This window comes from Vicia villosa, linkage group LG7 (assembly GCF_029867415.1).
Source record: "Vicia villosa cultivar HV-30 ecotype Madison, WI linkage group LG7, Vvil1.0, whole genome shotgun sequence".
Classification (NCBI taxonomy): Eukaryota; Viridiplantae; Streptophyta; class Magnoliopsida; order Fabales; family Fabaceae; genus Vicia; species Vicia villosa.
Window position 1 is genome coordinate 84,179,173 of NC_081186.1, and position 21,915 is coordinate 84,201,087.

The 21,915-nt window shown below is 33.0% G+C and overlaps 3 protein-coding genes across 3 annotated transcripts; all 3 read right to left on the reverse strand.

Annotated features, from left to right (window-relative positions):
* Positions 1-4,214: 4,214 nt before the first annotated feature.
* LOC131619544 (putative F-box protein At3g25750) lies at positions 4,215-5,337 on the reverse strand. The gene has a single exon (XM_058890633.1). The coding sequence runs from the start codon at positions 5,181-5,183 to the stop codon at positions 4,215-4,217; it is 969 nt and encodes a 322-aa protein (XP_058746616.1). The 5' UTR covers positions 5,184-5,337.
* Positions 5,338-16,776: 11,439 nt separating this feature from the next.
* Positions 16,777-19,765, reverse strand: LOC131619545 (scopoletin glucosyltransferase-like). The gene is made up of 3 exons (XM_058890634.1): positions 19,610-19,765; positions 18,526-18,532; positions 16,777-17,498 (listed from the first exon to the last, which is right to left on the reverse strand). Exons 1-3 carry the CDS (start codon positions 19,763-19,765, stop codon positions 16,777-16,779), a joined length of 885 nt encoding a protein of 294 aa, XP_058746617.1.
* A 774-nt stretch (positions 19,766-20,539) lies between these two features.
* On the reverse strand, positions 20,540-21,673 carry LOC131619546 (putative F-box protein At3g25750). Its single transcript, XM_058890635.1, has one exon. The coding sequence runs from the start codon at positions 21,671-21,673 to the stop codon at positions 20,540-20,542; it is 1,134 nt and encodes a 377-aa protein (XP_058746618.1).
* Between the last annotated feature and the right edge of the window lie 242 nt (positions 21,674-21,915).

The window sequence follows — 21,915 nt, forward strand, 5'->3', positions numbered from 1 at the left end:
GAAGTAAAAATAATTTTATGCACTTGCAGTCTATCATAGGAAACTTTTCCAACATTCATTAATAGAGATTTACTCCAAAATACAATATCAACACCATTATGTGAGATAGATTTGAAGGGCAAAAAATATATATTTTCAAGGATAGAAGAACATTGAATATTTCTTCTGTCTTACAATCCATCCCTAAGAATGATGCATAGTAGTTTGGGGCGGCAACATATAAGTTAGGATTAAGTTAAAATATGTTTAATGAGTGATTTTATAATAAAATTTGATTATGTTATTCATTGGTTTTTAAGAAAGCTGGAGGGATAGATCATTTAGTATTCACTTATTAACAAATAAAAACATAAAATGCAATAATTGAGATTCAAAGCGCGCCCTGATTTGTTTTTCCCCTCATTTTTATTAAAAATTGATGGAATATGTTATTTTTCACTACTACGAAAATACAAACAATGGCGGTTGCGAAACACATATAGTGACGGTAGCACGTCTGTTGTTAGGTAGCATGTGATTGTATGTCTGTTGGTTACCACAACGGGCGTGTGACCGTTGTTATAAATTAGATAGCAGACTACTTATAACTACTTCTTATGGAAACAACCATTGTGTTATAATAGAAAGGTCCAGGGTTCAACTCCTACAACACTATTTTTTGGTTTTATTATTTACTTATAATAACGATTAAACAAACAACCATTGTAATATTTTTTCTAAATAATTCTCAATCATATCATACCAGAAACAACAATACACTCATTATTTAATTGAAACTTGTAATATATCAATGACACAATTCTATTAGGAACCAAACAACCTACAAAGATCAGAGAAGAAAGAACAATACATCTGTTATGCGTAAGAAGGAATATCAAAACTTTCAAAGAAGGGAAAAAGAAATTTGAAAATACAAAGAGATGTAATCATTCAACAGCCCGAGGTTTTCAAATTCCAAGAGAAGAAAATGTAGAGAATTAAAGAAGTAATAATGAGCAAAGTTGACATGCGTGAAATTTTTTGACTTTTAGACTTTCAAATTTTAGAGAAGAGAAAGAATCATAAGAACCAATATAAAAGCGGGATTCCTCTTTGAAGCAAAAGGAAAAAATAACTTCATCCAAAGGAATCAAACAAGAGGTAGAATTAAAATGAGTACTTATGCTGAAACTTCCAACAATGTTGAGATAACAGAACCTTTTGTGGTTGTAGAGGCCGAATCTCCTGTGCAAACCCCTCCTCAGAGTCAAGAAGAGGTCCAAGTTGTTGAAAGTTTATGGTGGTTATAGCGAACCTTTGAGATCTACGAGAGCTCTCAGGAAGAGAAGATCAAGAAGAAGAAGGGTGAAAAAGCCAAACATCATCGATTCTGATGATGATAATGAAGATTATACTTGGTCAAACTTTCTCTCAGCCAAAGCATTTATATATGATTAATAAAAAAGGACTGACCTTTTTGTAAGTTTTTAGCTTAAGGTTTATTGAATGAAAGTTGTATTCAAGGAGTTTTATAAACGTCTCTTATCTGTCAGCTTAAGGTTACACTTTAATCTGGGGCTTTCATCCTATGGTTTCAAGGAACTCAAGAAATCCTTTCTCATACACAATAATCTATCAACTTTCATCATATGGTCATATGCTACAAAATCTGAATAAAACCAAAACACGGTTGCAACAAAACGAAAATAAAGAAAATGTGAATGTCACAAAAATCTAAAACATGAACAATACACATTCATAAGAACATAAACAAATGCGATAAACCTAAACATTCATAAGCTTCATAGAAAGAGAATGACGATGCACCAAAAATGATATTCGAATAGGATGGTGAAGATTTCACGACCGCTTTCGTCTCATTCGCTAGGGCACCCATGTGTGTTATGAATAAAATAAAGTACCTGTTATGTTTTAGTCTTGTGGGAAAAAATTCACAACGGTTGCGAGCTTCAACCGTAGTGATAAATGAAAATTATAACCATTCTTGAATAAATCAACCGTAGTTGTTATACTTTCAATTTTTAAATAAAAAATAGTAATGGACGCATGCTTATTTTTACTGTAAAAATGGAAAAACGTTATGTTCGGAATCGATGCTTGTCACCAAACTTATATGACAGCAGTTCTTTATAGGATCCGTGATAAAAAAAATCTTAATAAAACAAACATGCATGTAGAAAATGTAATATGACTATAATGGATATATGACTGTGGTAATATTGTGTCACCGAAGGTGTATTCTGTAGCAGTGTTTATTTTTATAAAAAAAAATAAAACATGGTGCGCCTTGGCATAATACCTCATTTTTTTCTGGCTGAGGTGAAAACCTCGTCATAAAAAACGTTATTTATTATAGTGTTCTCAATAACAATTTTAATCTATAAAGTTAAACGGTAAAACAAAGATAAAATCGATAATCATGAATAAATAAATTATATATAATGCTTTGATCAATAAACGTACATACAATTACGATGAATAATATTCAATTCAAACAAGAGAGAAGAATTAGCTATTCATTATCATGGTAGCTTACTACAAAAGAATAAAGATGAATGAGCATCAAGAGTGATTTTCCGACAATTGATACGCATCCAGTTTGTACTCTTCAAGTTTCACTCTTACTTTCTGTCTATCTCTATGGTAATGTTTCTAATCAAGTGAATCTCCCTTTCTGTATGTTTCTGAACCTATTTATAATGGTTGTAGCCTGCTGATATCTTCTGGTGAATTGTTGTCTCGCCTAGCGAGCAACGTTTCTTCAGTGTGAAGTTTCTGCCACGTGACCATCTTAAACCGCCTTGTCTCTCCTGTTGAGTGATGAAAGTATTTTTAGTGGGTAAAGTATTTTATATCATCTCCATAGGGATTAGTGCGATATCACCGCCGTTTCCACACTTTAAACTATTTTAAGGAAAGGTTTATAAGGGTTTTGGTTATGAAAGGTATTAATATCATTGATTTTTGCTTTATGCTAGGGATTTTGGGTTGTTATAGACATATACTGCTCGAGTCCTTATTTAGGATGATTATCTGTTAGTTTTTGAATTCTAGAGATAGATTTAGAGCTAACAATCTTTATGGGTGTCAAAGCTTAATGCTTCTGTGTTGGTTGTGTCGGTTGAGAGATTATCGATACAATTGATATGGATGTCTCCTATGTTGTTGAGGTGTGCTGAGAGATTGTCGCTGAGATGATATAGTAGTTCTCTCTACTTTAAGTTAGAAATGACTTAGGGTTTGAGCAATGCCAGATGACATTGACGAGTATTGTAGGTTGGGTATAACTGGTTGATAGGTTTAAGTCTGTGACTAGTGAGTATGTTTGTATGCCTGATAAACTAATTCTATCCGAAGAATGTATTTATTTTCTGTTCATATGTTTTACCGTTTTTACTTTCAACCCATTTAAATCCGAGCTCGAAAACATAGAAACCGTTGAACGGCATTCTAACGACCATCTATGTGGACACAATAATTCCCGGATAAATATTTTCAAAACTTTTGTTGATTGTCGCTCTACCGCTTCAACACACTACGGCTCGTAGTCCAACCCAGATTCTCCCTCATGCAAATTCTAGGGGCCGACTATGGCCTAGTGGTTGCTATGGCCGTAGCCTTGCCCAGAAATTTCCACCCTCTCATTTTGAGTCTTTAACTTGTATTTATTTCAAAATCACAACCACTATTCAGCATTATTATGTTGTATCATTGTTAACAGGTCAGAAACACGTACACTCATAACATGCAACCATCAACATGAAATTTCATAATCATGAAGAGTTTATGCATAGAACACCCAAGAAAACAAGCAACAAATCAATACTCTAACCTTATCTTACAATAATTCTAAGGAGGTGAAAACGCAATCAAAACCTAAGAGGAAACCCCACATCAAAATGAAACCTACATTGGAAGAGATGATGAAGATGATGATCCAACTTTTAAGCTTGCTTCATTTTTAATGAGTCAAAAGTCTAAACATACAATGAAATTTCTTCAAGGATGATCAAGGTTATTTTGTGAAGTGAAACCAATGAGATGAACATGGTAAAAATATCATAAATGGAGCTTATAATGAACTTTTATTAGTGTTGAAAAATTCTCATTACATCACTACTAATCGGTTCTTAATTCTCATTATCATATCAGTTTGACAAATATAATTAAAATAATGAAGAAACATATACAAGAAAATGTTAAATCTACTATTCTCATTCAAGAGGCAATAAAATCCAAAAAGGAGCTGGCATATGTTTGACAAAAGAATATTCTGGATCCTGCTGACTGAAGCTTCCATCTTTTACGTTATATATTTCTACATTGTATGGTTCACAATATTCATGAAATGGAGTATAATGTTTAACCTTGTTAATATAATAGATAGAATCTTGTTTCAAACAACCAGAGAAATAAGAAGCTGATGCAGAAATTGAATCACATTCTCCCACAAATAAAACATTGTCTCCAAGACTCTCAAGTTTTACCAGCTTCTTAATCTTTTTTCTTCGAACATCGAATTCCAGCATGTACACTTCAAATTTTATCATGCCATTATGATTGCAGTCATCCAAAAATTTCCTTACCAACCACAAATCTCCCTCGAATGACTTGACAAGATAACATTTCAAATCTTTATGAAACCGTATACCAGGAATTGGACTCATCGCCTTTGCGCTATCAGGTTCGTCTAAATAACTAAGATTGAAGGATAATACACCTTTCTGATTAGTCAAACCATATACCATATCTCCATAGAATATGACATCCATAAAGTAAAGATTGAAGTTGAACTTACCTATAGATGTCCAACTGGTTTGTCCCGCTTTTAAAATAGAAAGACGGTTACACTTTGAATAAATTACTGCAACTACGTAATCATTTGGACTTGTTATAGGATCGGCAGAAAGAGTAACCTTGGGCAATTGTTGTACTTCATAATGACGCTCACTACATGTTGTGAGAGGTGGAAGAGTAATAGGAGAAACATTCTTAAAAGAATTAACCATAGTTATGACGATATCCATAGCAAAGTATGCATGGTATTTTCTATTGAATGTTGCAATCCATCCATGACTACATCCACAACAATTATCGTAATAAGGAATTGGTAATTGAAATTCATATGTTGTCTTGGTTGAAATACCATACAAACATAGATTTGCTTTTGGGATCATAAGCATGGGTAATACATTAGTTCTCAGCAGCGGTTGATTTTGATGGTTAAGCTTTACAACTGATAGCCAATTCTTGCACACAGCACCAAACCAAATATGATCTACCCATTCCAATTTATCTAAAATCAATCCGAGTGCAAGTGCTTATAAATTTGCCCAGTCTGGCTCCATTCGGTTGAATATAAGAACTAACCCTAAGATAATAAATATATGCAGAGAGTCAGACTCCAAAAATAATTTAGTAATATGAACGCTATTGCGAACTTTAAAAATCAAGATAAACATGAATATATTGAAAATGACTAAACCTAATTATAAACCTAAATACATAGCACTTAGCAAACCAAAAGCATCGTGGTGACGTCCGGTTCCGCTAGCTTCGCGCTTAGGGGTGCTAGCGATAACCTAGAACTCAACCCTAAGAAACAAATTTATAAAAAGAAAATTGTATCTCATTAGATTGAAGTTTGAATGAGTTTTGCAATAATCAGTGAAAGATTTCCTGATTTGATGAATGAAATATAAAAAGAATTGATAGTAAATGTGATTTACCTCTTCAATGCCTGAATGTTGTTTTATATCACGGCCACTATACCTGTTTGTTGTGAATTCCTCTAATTTATACTTTTGAGCTTTCAAAATCTCAGTCGAAAAAAGAAAGTAATTAAAAGATACCTCCGAATAATATCATATATTTGTAATATTATTTCCATTTATTCTGATACGTCATGTCCTGCTATTTGAATGAATCAAAAAGAACAGCATTAATTACGGAGCATATAAGAATAATCATATTATTTGAATGAAAAAAAGAAAAAAAAAAAGCGAAACAATAGTGATACGGCCGCCACATCATAAATTTATTTTCTTTTCTACCTGCCACCCTTAATATTATCCCTCCCACTCTCAAATGCTATGCTTTTACTATTGTATCCTTGCTTAAAATTACTAATTTAAAAAAAAATATACATTTTTATCAGAAATTTGGGGGGTGTATCGGAAATTTCGAAAAATACCAGATTTTTAAAAATTTCTGCGAGTTTTTACCGGAAATTTCAAAAAAATATCAAAAATATTAAAAAAATTACTAGATTTTTTGAAATTTCCGATATTTAAAATTTGAAATTTGAAATTTAATATGTAACGGATATGATATGTCTATATAATATATGTACTGGAAACTTATTCTATCTCTAATATATGTCTATATAATTTGATAATATATGTAACGGAAATTGAATTCAGCTATTTGATATGTCTCTATATAATATAATATATGTACTGGAAATTTGAAATTTCTCGTATACCGGAAATTTTAAATTAACTAAAATTTCCGGTATGATATACCGAAAATATTCTTATAACTGAAACTTCTGGTATTTTTTGTCAAAAAAAACTGTGATACCATAAATTTGAAATTTTTGGTATGTGCCGTAAATTTGAAATTTACTGTATACCAAAAATTCATTGTATTTCAACAGTTTTCATAAAGGATAAAATTGGTTAAAAAAATATGGGAGGTGTCTGATATAAAAAAGTGGGTGGTTGTTGAAAGTATTTTGGGTAAATATTTTCTAATATATCGTATCCACAGAGACTGAGTAATATTGCTGCCGTTCTATAGTCGAATTATAATGAGTTAGTGAAAAGTATTGGTTTTGATTGTTTGATGTCAAATTGCAAATAACAGAATAATAATTGAATAATAAAAAGCTTAAAGATGAATAACAATGGTGAATAAATATGTTGAGTTCTAGGGTTCATCAACCTATTCATATGCAATAATCAATTAATCCACAAGTGAACATTATCTAAGTTATTATCTTCATTCATCCTCAAAACTGATATTATGTCTAATGATCAATCTAGAACCACCTCCACCAGTATGATATTCGATCTCTCAGAATAACGATAAAGATAAAGGGAATTAACCGCGATGATTTATGAAAACTTCTTCAAAATCTCCTCTCTGAGTATTAATCAACAAGTCAATGTAAAAACCTAGGTCAAAAGTATAAACCCTATCTCTCGATTGATAGTTCAACGATGATATAAAATAAAAGCAAGGTTTTTCATTGATAATAAAACTTAAACAATTGTTCACAGGAATTAATCAAAGTAATTGCGTCTTCATAGGTTAACTACTACCTTAAACTCAACACAATTGGGTTTAGCTCTCCATAGCCATGAAGAACACACAAAGTTTTATGGAAGGATTCATCTTCATCAAGGGAATGTCTTCAATTGATGTTGAATTCTCCGTCGAAAGTGGCTTTATGCTCTGGAATAGGATTGCTCTATGAATTTCGTTCACCAAAGATTCCTCTCTTATGAGGATTGGGGCTTCTATTTATAACAATTTATCCTTGTAACGCAGCCACCGCGGCGCGGCACGGATTGGCGAGGCGCGAGCCAAAGTCAGAAGTGATGGCGCGTCTCGCCCCTTATCACCGCAGCTCGGCCTCTGCTTCATCCTCCTTTTTTGTAATTTCTCTTCTCTAGAATCTCTACGCCTTCGTGTTTCTTCGTCTTTACTTTTCAACATTAAAATCTGCACAAATAACACCCAAAGTGATGCAAGTCGCTCTACAATTAGCATCAAACCTCTAGAGTTCAATTCTAACCATAAAATCCTTAAAAATCATAAGATATGTTTAACTTCAGATAAAAAGCTAGTTAATTTAACACATGAAAATACTACTAATTCACTCCTAACAAACTCTCCCCAACTTAGAGTTTTGTTTGTCCCTAAACAAAATTACTTACCTCAGTGATTACAACAACACATACCAACAATCATGCAACAAGTTTTTCAAAAAGTTTTTCAAATGGTTCAATTCAGTGACCAACTCAGATACTCTTCATCTCCCTGCAAACTCAGAACATGCACATGAAACAGATTTTGAAAGGAAATTACCTCCAGAAGTTCAAAACACTACACAACCGCAGTTGAATCAGCACTAATCACTCTCATAAAAAAGTATGATGAATAAAAGAGGGGTTAAACACTCATCCAAACAATTAAATCAACAAATATCCATATCATACGTCCACCTTATTATTAGCATCAAGTCCTGTGGAATCTGAGAATCGGAAGGTCTTTATAGGGTTGTAATGTGGTTTAGATTCAAAGAAAAGAAGATATTCAAGGGTTGTTCCTATTAGGGAAGCATCCGAATCACACAACTCATTCCTTTTTCTCTTATACCATTAGCTTTCTCACCCTTCATCTTTTCATTCGTAGCTCGATGTTTCTTTTATTTTCAACAACTGTCCAAGTTCACACGTTGTTTTTTTTCTCTTGTTTCTTCTCTTTTTTTTTCAAGCTACGAAGTTCTTTTGTTCTTTACAAATCACCATTTGTACGTACTCTTCTTTTGATTATGACTCTCCCCAACTTGGAGATCAACCTGTATTCAGATTCTATGAATGCTCCCCTACTTTCTATAAAGGTAAAAGAGAAAACACATCACCAAAGTTTATGGTTGATGGTCCAAAACAAAACTTTTCTATTGGGATCAAAACCTCACCATATGTTTTTCTTGGTGCATAGTATGAAATTTTTCTTGACCTCAGTCTCAAAGAATGGTTAGCAAAGGATCACACTCTCCCAGAAAAAAATTAAGTTTTAAGATGGGATAGGCTCAAAGAAACTCTCAGATTCAAACAAGTGCCTAAGTCCTTTTCACAGATTTCCACAAAACGATGCGACAAACGGTTTAGCAAAATACAAACATGTCAAAGTAATTGATGGTCTCCTGCATATAGTAAACAATGGAAAGTTTTCCTCACAATGGTTAAGGCTAAGCCGATCCAACAAAAATTGTGTACCATAAAGAACTTCTATTAGTATTTACTAACAACCTATGTTTCATGCACACACTAAGATTTTGAATTTGAAAATTCATACCTGCCTTGTCACTTTTATTGAAAAAGAAAGGGAAAAATTAATTTTTCAAAAATTTCCACTCACTACCACTTTCATGCATGTTGCTCCATTGTTGGTACTCTCATTGTCTTTCTTGAGCTTTTCATTATGTTGTGGGACTACTCATTCAAAACTGGGGATAAAACAAACAAATAATAAACAGAAAATTAAAAAAAAATGCAAAAGAGTAAATCCACCCCCAAACTTGAACTAAACATTGACCTCAATATTTCAGAACAAGCCCGAGAGGGTTGACTCACAAAGGGTATTGTTATATCAATTGCTTCTTCCTAGCTATCACCGGAAAGGTCTCCTTATTATTTCCTGAAATAAAAATAAACAAAACAAAATAAAACATTAAAAGTGTGGGTTACCTCCCACGAAGTGCCTCGTTTAACGTCGCATGGCTCGACGGTTCATGGTTGAATCATCAACCATTGTCTCGTTTTCTTGGTACTTTTCTTACCAATGTGAAGCCCCAAAAGTATTTAATGTTTGCTTGTTTGGTTTCTTCATCCTTAATTCTTACCACTTCAACTCGCGATCTCTCTTCCTTCATTTTTTTGGTCCTCTCCTCAAGAGAGATAACCTCCTATCCGTTAATTTTTTCTTCTGTGAGAACCTGTCCTTGATGAATTTGACACATTTTGGCTTTAACTCTAAACCTTCTAAAAATGGGATGGTGATTTGCGAACGGCTAAACATTTCCATTAGCCAAAAGTAATGACTCTCATTCCCTTCTTTATTAGGAACTTGTAGAGGAAGTAATTCCCATGAGATTTTATGCTCCTTTACATTACTACTCTTCTTCAACTCTAAGTCAACCATATTCTCTTTTGAAAAAGTTTCAACTTTTGAAGTTTCTAACTCATTCACGACTTCTTTGATTATATCCTCTTTTTTTGTTCCTTCGACTAACACATCATCTACTTTTTTAGGAGGTCTTGGATAAGGTGGCTTCATTGAGAGCTCATACTCAACTTCTATATTTTTCTTGATGTTTACATAATCTATATTATCCTTTTCAACAACATCTTCCTTGTCATCAACTTCCTCCTCCACTCTCTTCTTTCCAACATCCTCACCAATCACTTTTACACTCCTTATAGAAGTAGTGTTGCAAGTTTCTACACAAGTCGTAGGGTTTTGAAAAGTTGAGTTTTGACTTACGTTTTGCTCGGTTAAGAATTTGGTAAGTTGAACATCTTGAGTTTCCCGGTTTTGTTGAATGGCTAAAGAGAATTGCATGAATTGATTCATGGTTTTCTCTAACTCAGAGGGTCCTCATTGATAACCTTGATTAAAGTGTGAAAGCCTTTGTTTTTGATATTCATGGTTATCCATATGATACTCCATCGCATCTTCCGGTGTGCACCATCCGATATCATGAAACTCATTAACTTGAGGTGTGAACTGTGACACACTTCGAAGGAGATACTCCATTTGTTGAGTTAGGATCTCGTTTTGAGCATAAATCGCAACATTTATATTTGGATCGAACATTCCGACAGACAAAAATCTACAAAACTAGCAAACAAGTGAAATAAGAAGGAGAAAATAATAATAATAAAAAAATCAAAATTAAAAGACTATTGCAATAACAAAATCTAAAATAAAGTAACTAACTAAAAATCTAAAATAAAGGAACTAAACTAAAAATCTAAAATAAAGTAACTAAACAAAAAAATCTAAAAATAAGCAACTAGAAATCAAAACTTTTCTCTCTAAGATCTCTAAAAATAAGCAACTAGAAATCAAAGATCTCTAAACTTTTCCCTCCTCTAAACTTTTCTCTCTTTTCATTATTCCAACGTAGGGGTGGTTTTTGGCCATTTTTGGCTAGAAATCACCCCTCCCTCAACACCGTTTTCTTTCTCTTTTTATTTAAATAAGTGGTTATCCATATAAATTTGCTTCTTCTTTTGTGTGTTTTTAAGTTTTCATCGTCTTGTGCGGTGTTTGTTGGTTTTCCCGTCTTAGTACGGTGTTTGTTGGTTTTTCCGTCTTAGTACGGTGTTTGTTGGTTCAGATTGACACATTTACTTTAAATCATTGCAGATTTGAGGAAGACTTGGGCGTCAATGTTGCAGATCCAGAAGTATGAATATTCTGGTGACTTTTATTTTGTCATATTTGTAGGCACTTTCAGTTTGCCGTTGTATGCTATTAACCTAGGTGTTGCAAGATTGTTTGCAGATTCACCTTTTTCCGTTTTTAGCGATCTTGAATTGGTAATGATCGATGTATTTTTCAATTTGAATGAATGAATATCTTTTTAGTAAAAAAAAAAACAAAAAATCTAAAATTAAGTAACTAACTAAAAATAATACGACTATTGCAATGCGTGCAATATTGACACAGTCCTCGGCAACGGCGCCAATTTGTTGAAAGTATTTTGGGTAAATATTTTCTAATATATCGTATCCACAGAGACTGAGTAATATTGCTGCCGTTCTATAGTCGAATTATAATGAGTTAGTGAAAAGTATTGGTTTTGATTGTTTGATCTCAAATTGCAAATAACAGAATAATAATTGAAAAATAAAAAGCTTAAAGATGAATAACAATGGTGAATGAATATGTTGAGTTCTAGGGTTAATCAACCTATTCATATGCAATAATCAATTAATCCACAAGTGAACATTATCTAAGTTATTATCTTCATTCATCCTCAAAACTGATATTATGTCTAATGATCAATCTAGAACCACCTCCACCGGTATGATATTCGATCTCTCAGAATAACGATAAAGATAAAGGGAATTAACCGCGATGATTGATGAAAACTTCTTCAAAATCTCATCTCTGAGTATTAATCAACAATTCAATGTAAAAACCTAGGTCAAAAGTATAAACCCTATCTCTCGATTGATAGTTCAACGATGATATAAAATAAAAGCAAGGTTTTTCATTGATAATAAAACTTAAACAATTGTTCACAGGAATTAATCAAAGTAATTGCGTCTTCATAGGTTAACTACTACCTTAAACTCAACACAATGGGGTTTAGCTCTCCATAGCCATGAAGAACACACAAAGTTTTATGGAAGGATTCATCTTCATCAAGGGAATGTCTTCAATTGGTGTTGAATTCTCCGTCGGAAGTGGCTTTATGCTCTGGAATAGGATTGCTCTATGAATTTCGTTCACCAAAGATTCCTCTCTTATGAGGATTAGGGCTTCTATTTATAACAATTCATCCTTGTAACGCAACCACCGCGGCGCGGCACGGATTGGCGAGGCGCGAGCCAAAGTCAGAAGTGATGGCGTGTCTCTCCCCTTATCACCGCGGCTCGGCCTCTGCTTCATCCTCCTTCTTTCTAATTTCTCTTCTCCAGAATCTCTACGCCTTCGTGTGTCTTCGTCTTTACTTTTCAACATTAAAATCTGCACAAATAACACCCAAAGTGATGCAAGTCGCTCTACAATTAGCATCAAACCTCTAGAGTTCAATTCTAACCATAAAATCCTTAAAAATCATAAGATATGTTTAACTTCAGATCAAAAGGTAGTTAATTTAACACATGAAAATACTACTAATTCACTCCTAATAGTGGCACGTTAACTCCTCATTTGCTTTAGAGGCAAAGATTCAATCTGATTTTGTCTGAAATTTGAATGTGTTAGACTATATAATCGATGATCATAATTGATTATTACCTTGTTTTCAATCTCCTTGGGCATTGGACTGGGGTTTTGACTTTGCCACCCTGCTTTTACAACATTTTCATCCTTTTGCACCCTTTTTTTCAAAAGTGCTGTAACACTCAAACATTTTATTAATAATAACAATTTTTAAATGATTATTTAGAGCGTTAATCAATTTTTTGTGGTTATCAATTTCTAAAAAGTGTACTACCTTAAATATCAAGTACTTTTTTATAATGAGTCCCTCTTTCGAAAAATGACAGAATTGTTGATTCTTCTTTGCGAATTATGTGATATGAGAGTTGGTTAAAACTACGGGATAGATAGATCTAATACAAACTTATGTTCTTAACCTACTAAGAGGTTAACATGTCATCATAGATCATAATTGTTGAGACCATCCTCAACGAAAAATTTTCTTTGATCACGACTGTTGATATCTTCGATTAGTGAACATTATTGGATCACAATCATGTTTGGTGCCATGCACATCATGTATACTCAAAGGTATACATCTTACTTTGCACGGACTCAGTAAATACGCAATACGACATCATTGAAGTTGCAAAGCACCCCAACAAAACACATTAGATTTTCATCTTTGATATCCAAATCTTCTTGGGTACCTTTAAATCTTCTTAAAGTTTCAAAACAAAATGGCTCTAAGTGCCCAAATCTATCATAGTAAAAGAAATTATAAACAAGGCAATTCAATTTCTTCCTATTAAAGCCTTAATTATGTGATTTACCAGATTTAAACCCTAGTCCTGTTTTATTCAAGGAAGGCCTTTGATTTTATATAATCAAATCTAGGTTTTATTTTTCCTAATTAAATTATAACTTGGGGTTTCATGCAGATATTTTACTTTGTTTTTCATCAAGATACAATCTCAACTTTCCAGCTTGGTTTATAATAATATTAGTCATCACCAATGACAACAAACTCAATCTTGCAAAAACCTGAAAAACTTTACCCATTCTTCAAAATAATTAGTTTCAAAATTGTGTCTCCCTCAATCAATTACAAATCTCTCATTATCAAGATCTGAAATCAAAATAAAGATTGAAGAAGAAAGAATTTTGTCACAACGGTTTTGAACTTTTTCAAAAGTTAGAGGAAGTTTGTTTAACAAAATGATGATAAAATATTTTTATAAGTGTTTCATATTAAGCACAAAAATGGATGAAAAAAGTAATTAGATTCGAATGAAGAACATTTAATGAATTGAGTCAAATGAGCAAGTGAAGTGGAATAAGAATGATAAATATTTTCAACCCATTTTCAATCTGATGTGAATCAAGAACAAAGTCTGATTCTAATCAAAGACCCCGTGATTCGAATCATGTGTAAATCATGATTCAAATCTACTCCAACAAAGCCAAATGGAAAATGTTAAAAATATATCTGATTCGAATCAGGTGTAAAGTCTAATTCGAATCAAATCAAACAAAGATAACCAAAAAACACCTGATTCAAATTAAGTGTAAATTCTAATTCAAATCAAAGTGTTTGAAAACCTTTTATTTGTCGCTATTTTAATTTGATTCTAGTCATGATGTGTGCTTATTTCAAATTAAACACACAAAATATCAATTTTTCATAGTTTTCAAAATACTTTGAGATTTTTCTTTCCACCTAACTTGAATCAATAACACATATGGCTATTATTCCATGAACTCGTGCAATTCACTACATTCTCCTCTTAAATAATCGTATTGGACATGCAACTACATTCTCCACCTTTTTTATGCTTGGAAAGCTTTCACTTGGAATTGAGTCGAATAGCACAAAAATGCTCATGCTCCCCTTAAAATATTGCACTCAAACCATAACACAAAACGCATAAAACAATACTAGACTCCATTAAACTTTCTCCCCTTTTTGATGACATCAAAAACAAATATATCAAATGATTCTACAAACCAAATAACCAACGACAAACAAATAATTCCATATGAGCTAGATAATTAAGAAGAATTTACAACCATAGAGATCGGATACAGAATACAAATATAAACATGTTACATGCCACCAAATGCAAATAGATATGCAACATTAACATTCAACAACATACAGTTAAGTGATTAAAACTATAATGTAAAGGAATGTATTAACAACATAAATAATGCATGAACAAATATACAAATGCTCGAGTGCACATAATTAACATCACACATTTAAAAGATTTAGATGTCAACAAGAACAATAAAAACTTGCTCTACATGAACAAGTAAAGGAAAGAAGGTAATAAGCAAACTAATGAATATATTTGGTAATGTCGAAGTCCACTCCTCTTTTGTCTTTGTCAGTAAGCATGTTAGATGTCATAGGTGTTGAGATACTTTTCGAATATTTCATATTGAACTTCTTTAAAAGCTCTAAGCAGTATTATGTTTGACTTATGAAGGTCCCTTCTTCGGCTTTCTTGAATTGCAATCCTAAGAAATATATCAGCACTCCCATAAGAGACATCTCAAATTCTCCTTGCATCAAACTTGCAAACTCTCGACAAAGAAATTTGTTAGTAGAACCGAAAATAATATCATCTACATATATTTGAACTAAAAGAATATGATTTCCTTGACGTCTAATAAAAAAAGTGTTGTCGACTTTACCACGATTGAATTCTTGTTTAATGAAAAATCCACTCACTCGCTCATACCAAGCTCTAGACTCTTTTAATTTTAAAAAAAGTTAAGATTATCGTGATCTTCAAAATCCAGGGGTTGTGAGAGATACACGTGGGGGTTGTGATCTCCTTGTAGTCTATTCCTTCAGATTGACTATATCCTTTTACCACTAATCTTGCTTTATTTATAGTAATTACGCCATTTTCACCCATCTTGTTTCTAAATACCCATCTAGTGCCAATGACGATTTTATCAACTGGGCACAGAACAAGGTCTGAAATATTGTTCCCTTTAAATGGGATAAGTTCTTCTTGGATAACAAGTAACCATTCCTCGTCAAGTAAGGCATCAAATATCGATTAAGGTTTAATCTAAGAAATGAAAGCATAGTATTTATAGAAATTATTAGCATGGGTTCTAGTACTTACACCTCTTTTGATATCTCCTACAATTTGATCCAACGCATGATCATTGCGATTGTACAATCTTGAGGAACTTTGTTCAAGGTATATTATTTATCTTATATATAGTGGAATGAGACAAACATATCAACAACACAAAGTAAGAGAAAACAGACAAATGAAAAACCAAATGTTGAATTTGTCTCAAAATTACGACACTGGAGTATACTTGAGCACCCTAGAGGGACGTGTCACACCCTACTACAGGGACCTAGGAACACATCTAGGAACAATCCTCCAAAATATCTCAAAGATGAGACTAGCATTTAATGCGCTTATTTCCAAGGTTACTCATAGAGGCTCCCAAATCGTTTCCACTCTAGCAAGTACAAATCGAAGAATCGAACACAGGATTTTGAAAATCTCCTCGTTGATCCGCTACCACAAGCCTTGGCGGAAATTGTTTTGGGTTTCCCATAGGTCTAATAAGAGATTTTTCCCTACTACCCCCGGTTATACTTGATACCCCCATGATTTTTTATATTAACCAAAATGTCTTGTTTATTATTGACCTCATCTCAAATTACATTTGGACCAAAAAAATTACTCTAAAAAAATAGTAAAATTCAAAAAAAAAAAATCACTAGCATATTTAATAAATCCAATAGTTTTTGGGTTGATACTAAGCAAATTTTTACCGCATTTTAAAAAAATCGGTATGAGTTTTTACCGGATTTTTGAAAATCCGGTAGATCATATCGAATATTCCTATAAAAAACAAATTTAACACTAAAAAATTTTTTTTATTAATCCGGTAAATTTTGTATGTTTTGTAGTTTTCCGATAAAATTATAAAAAAAATTCAAAAGTCTATGATTTTATCTGTCATATTTAAGTAACTCGATATAAAAAATATGATTTTAAACGGTATAAAATCATAGATTTTTGAAAAAAAATGATGTTACACCTGTTTTAAAAATATGTGTAAAATCTATGCTTTTGCATCACTTTTTCTAAAAATTCGGTAAAATTGCTCAGAAGCCATAGGCCATGTAACCATAGGCACACCTGCAATGGCTCCTTCTAAAACTGAATTCCATCCACAATGAGTCACAAATGCACCAATTGCTTCATGTTCAAGAATCATCACTTGTGGTGCCCAACCTCTTAAAATCATTCCATTTCCTTCCTTTCTTTCCTCAAATTGTTCCGGTAACCATTCTTCTCCGTCTTCTTCGCTCTTTCTAACCACCCAAATAAATTTCTGTTCCAAAGCCTCAAGTCCCATGGCAATTTCTCTAAGCTGAGAGTTAGAAAAATGTGCCATACTACCATGACAAACGTAAACAACCGAGTTTGTTTTCATCGTATCAAGCCATTTTAAACACACATGTTGATGTTGATCAATAGAAATAGAAGCTTCTTTATTCCAAAGAGGCAAAGGACCAATATGCCATGCTTTTCTTCCAAGTACATTCCTATAATAATCTGCATAAACATTTTCAAGTTCATAGAAGCTGTTAACAACTACTCCAAAGCTCTTAATTTCTGAATCCTTTGCTTCATGCATTAATTTAGCCATCCCTTCTAATTCCTTCCAGTCTTCAAAAGGTGCAGTCTGCAACCTTGTTATTTTAATCTCACCAGGAAGATTAGAAATAACAAAAGGTTCTGAATCAGAAGAAACACTCCTGAAAGGTTGATAGATAGAGTCTCATGCACTAAGTAGCTGATAGAGTAAGAATTAGGATAAAATAAATATTTTAGATATTTAAATTAGGAGTAGAATTTATATTAGTATTTTATTTTATAATGTTCTCTAGAATGTTCTTAGGATCTTTAAATGTAGAATTGGGCTTTAATTAGTATTGGGCCTTTAGTTTACTATCCATTAGTATTATTATATATATGTAATGTCTTTGACACTTGAAAGGCAATCAATGAAAAGAAATGAAGTTTATTTTCTTAGTTAGCTTTTAATGTCTCTTTTATTTTACAGCTTTTCCTTAGTTTGTTAGGGTTTAGATTTTGCTTCCTAACATTTGGTGCTTTCATTCTTGCACTCAATCTCTCCCATGGAGTATTCCAACTGCACACCCCCATTTCATCAATGGAGCATTCCTCCAACCCATCCTTATTATTCCATTGTTTCAACCACACCACCTTTATCATCTAACCCATACACATTATATCCACCATCACATATCCCACACATTTCATACCCTTCACCTATCCCATACATTTTACACCAACAACAACCTCAGAATTACTCACACCACCATCACCAGCACCATTTTCAACATCAACACTCTCAGAATTTCATTTCACCATCCGAAACATTTTACCAAGAGTTAGAAACTCTAAAACAATATTTGATTGAGTCTCATGAGATTTCAAACAAATATAGAGAAGATTTGAAGAAAGATATTCAAAATCTTTCAGATTCATTCAAAAACTCACAAAAGTTTTTGAAAGAAAAATATTCATTTATGCGAACTTATGGAAAACAGCCAGCAGAAAAAGAAGGCATAGAAAAGGTATGTGATTCACAAAACTCATCTACGGTGCCACTCCCGACGAAAACAGCGGTAACAACTCCGGTTTTACTGTCATCTTCTTCGGCGATTTTACGAACTCCGGCGTCTTTTCCGGTGACATTTTCGGCAACACCACCGACGACAATTTCAAAGACAAATCCGGTAACACTTCTGTCATCTTCTCTTTCGATGAAAGCTCAGACAACACTTCTGAAATCATCTCCGGTATCATCTCCTCGAGCAACACTTTCCGATTTGAAACAACCACCGACAAAAACAACGCCATCAAAATTACAACCGTCATCATCGGAGATACCGTCATATTTTCAACGGCCACCGCCGAAACCACCACCATCTTTTATTTTACTTGGAAGAAGAAGGAAAAGGAACAGAGAAATAGAAGAAGAGAAAAAGAAAAATAGTACGGGAGTGAGAGAGAATAAGAAAAGAGGAGAGAGAAATAATAAAGAGGAAGAAAGAATAATTGTAAAACGTTCCCACGCGCCTGCAATTCCAGCTGTATCCCTTCTCTCATTGGATACTCCTTTCATCCAATACATCATTCATCATCATTTATTTAATTCATTTTGAATTAAATGTGTCATTTAAGGTGCACACTGCACACCATCCCTCCCACTTTGGTCATGTCACGTATACTCATTTTGCATCTTTTCATTTTAAAAAAAATTGAGTTAATGTGGTATTCAATTTGGCCATCACGTGAATAGAATAGAATACACCCACTTTGGCCATCACGTGAATTCAATTTGAAAGACAAGCTGACAACTTTTTTTGAAATTCACAACCCATTTTTTTTCATGACCACTCACATCACATGTTCCTTCAAATTTCTCTACCACATTTTTATAAGTAAGACTCCAATTTCATTTCAATTATCTTTAAAAGAAAAAAATTCCAGTATTTAATAGTTTTATTTTACAACCTTGAGGACAAGGTTGTTTTTGAAGAGGTGAGTAATGATAGAGTAAGAATTAGGATAAAATAAATATTTTAGATATTAAATTAGGAGTAGAATTTATATTAGTATTTTATTTTATAATGTTCTCTAGAATGTTCTTAGGATCTTTAAATGTAGAATTGGGCTTTAATTAGTATTGGGCCTTTAGTTTACTATCCATTAGTATTATTATATATATGTAATGTCTTTGACACTTGAAAGGCAATCAATGAAAAGAAATGAAGTTTATTTTCTTAGTTAGCTTTTAATGTCTCTTTTATTTTACAGCTTTTCCTTAGTTTGTTAGGGTTTAGATTTTGCTTCCTAACAGTAGCACACAAGGAAAAGAAACAAGTTCCATGAAACACGAGTCTAGGAATTCCGAATTTGAGAGCCGAATCAGTTGCCCATGGGAAAAACATGTCTGCGACAATACAATCCGGATGTTGCTCCAGCAGTAGTTCCTCGAGTGGCTCCGGTAACATTTGAATCATTTCATACAAATTAGGGGATGACATGTATAATTTTGGGGGTGACAAATTAAATTCTCATTGGATACTTATCAGCTACCGCTGGCTGTAGCAGGCACTACACCCTAAGCCCAACCCAGATTCTCCCCCATACAAATTCAAGGGGTCGGCTATGACCTAGTGGCAGCTTCCCGTAGCCGTGTCTAGAAATTTCAACCTCTCATTTTGGGTCTTTAACTTATTTATCTCAAAATCACAACCATTGTTCAGCATTATCATGTTGTATCATTGTTAACAGGTCAGAAACACGTACACTCATAACATGCAACAATCAACATGTAATTTCATAATCATGAAGAGTTTATACATAGAACACCGAAGAAAACAAGCAACAAATCAATACTCTAACTTTATCATACAATAATTCTAAGGAGGTGTAAACCCAATCATAACCTAAGAGGGAACCCCACATCTAAATCAAACCTAAATTGGAAGATATGATGAAGATGATGATCCAACTTTTAAGCTTCATTTTTAATGAGTCAAAAGTCTAGAGACATACAATGAGATTTCTTCAAGGATGATCAAGTTGATTTTGTGAAGTGAAACCAATGAGATGAACATGGTAAAAATATCATAAATGGAGCTTATAATGAACTTTTATTAGTGTTGAAAAATTCTCATTACATCACTACTAATTGGTTCTTAAATCTCATTATCATATCAGTTTGACAAATATAATTAAAATAATGAAGAAACATATACAAGAAAATGTTAAATCTACTATTCTCATTCAAGGGGCAATAAAATCCAAAAAGGAGCTGGCATATGTTTGACAAAAGAATATTCTGGATCCTGCTGACTCAAGCTTCCATCTTTTACATTATATATTTCTACATTGTATGGTTCACAATATTCATGAAATGGCGTATAATGTTTAACCTTGTTAATATAATAGATAGAATCTTGTTTCAAACAACCAGAGAAATAAGAAGCTGATGCAGAAATTGAATCACAATCTCCCACAAATATAACATTGTCTCCAAGACTCTCAAGTTTTACCAATTGCTTAATCTTTTTTCCTCGAACATCGAATTCCAACATGTACACTTCAAATTTTATCATGCCATTATGATTGCAGTCATCTAAAAATTTCCTTACCAACCACAAATCTCCCTCTAATGACTTGACAAGATAACATTTCAAATCTTTATGAAACCGTATATCAGAAATTGGACTTATTAACGTCTCAACGCTATCAGGGTCATCGAAATAACTAAGATTGAAGGATAATACACCTTTCTGATCAGTCAAACCATATACCATATCTCCATAGAATATGACATCCATAAAGTAAAGATTGAAGTTGAACTTACCTATAGATGTCCAACTGGTTTGTCCCGCTTTTAAAATAGAAAGACGGTTACACTTTGAGTAAATTACAGCAACTACGTAATCATTTGGACTTGTTATAGGATCGGCAGAAAGAGTAACCTTGGGCAATTGTTGTACTTCATAATGATGCTCACTACATGTTGTGAGAGGTGGAAGAGTAATAGGAGAAACATTCTTAAAAGAATTAACCATAGTTATGACGATATCCATAGCAAAGTATGCATGGTATTTTCTATTGAATGTTGCAATCCATCCATGACTACATCCACAACAATTATCATAATAAGGAATTGGTAATTGAAATTCATATGTTGTCTTGGTTGAAATGCCATACAAACATAGATTTGCTTTTGGGATCATAAGCATGGGTAAGACATTAGTTCTTAATTGTTGATTTTGATGGTTAAGCTTTACAACTGATAGCCAATTCTTGCAGACAGCACCAAACCAAATATGATCTACCCATTCCAATTTATCTAAAATCAATCCCAGTGCAAGTGCTTCTAAATTTGCCCAATCTGGCTCCATTCTGATGAATATAAGAACTAACCCTAAGATAATAAATGCATCGAGTCAGACTCCAAAAATAATTTAGTAATATGATTCCATGAACGCTATTGCGAGCATTAAAAATCAAGTTAAATACTTAACATGAATATATTGAAAATGACTAAACCTAATCATAAACCTAAATAAAGTGATTAAAACGAATTTATAAAAAGAAAATTGTCTTTTATTAGATTAAAGTTTTAATGAGTTGTACAATAATC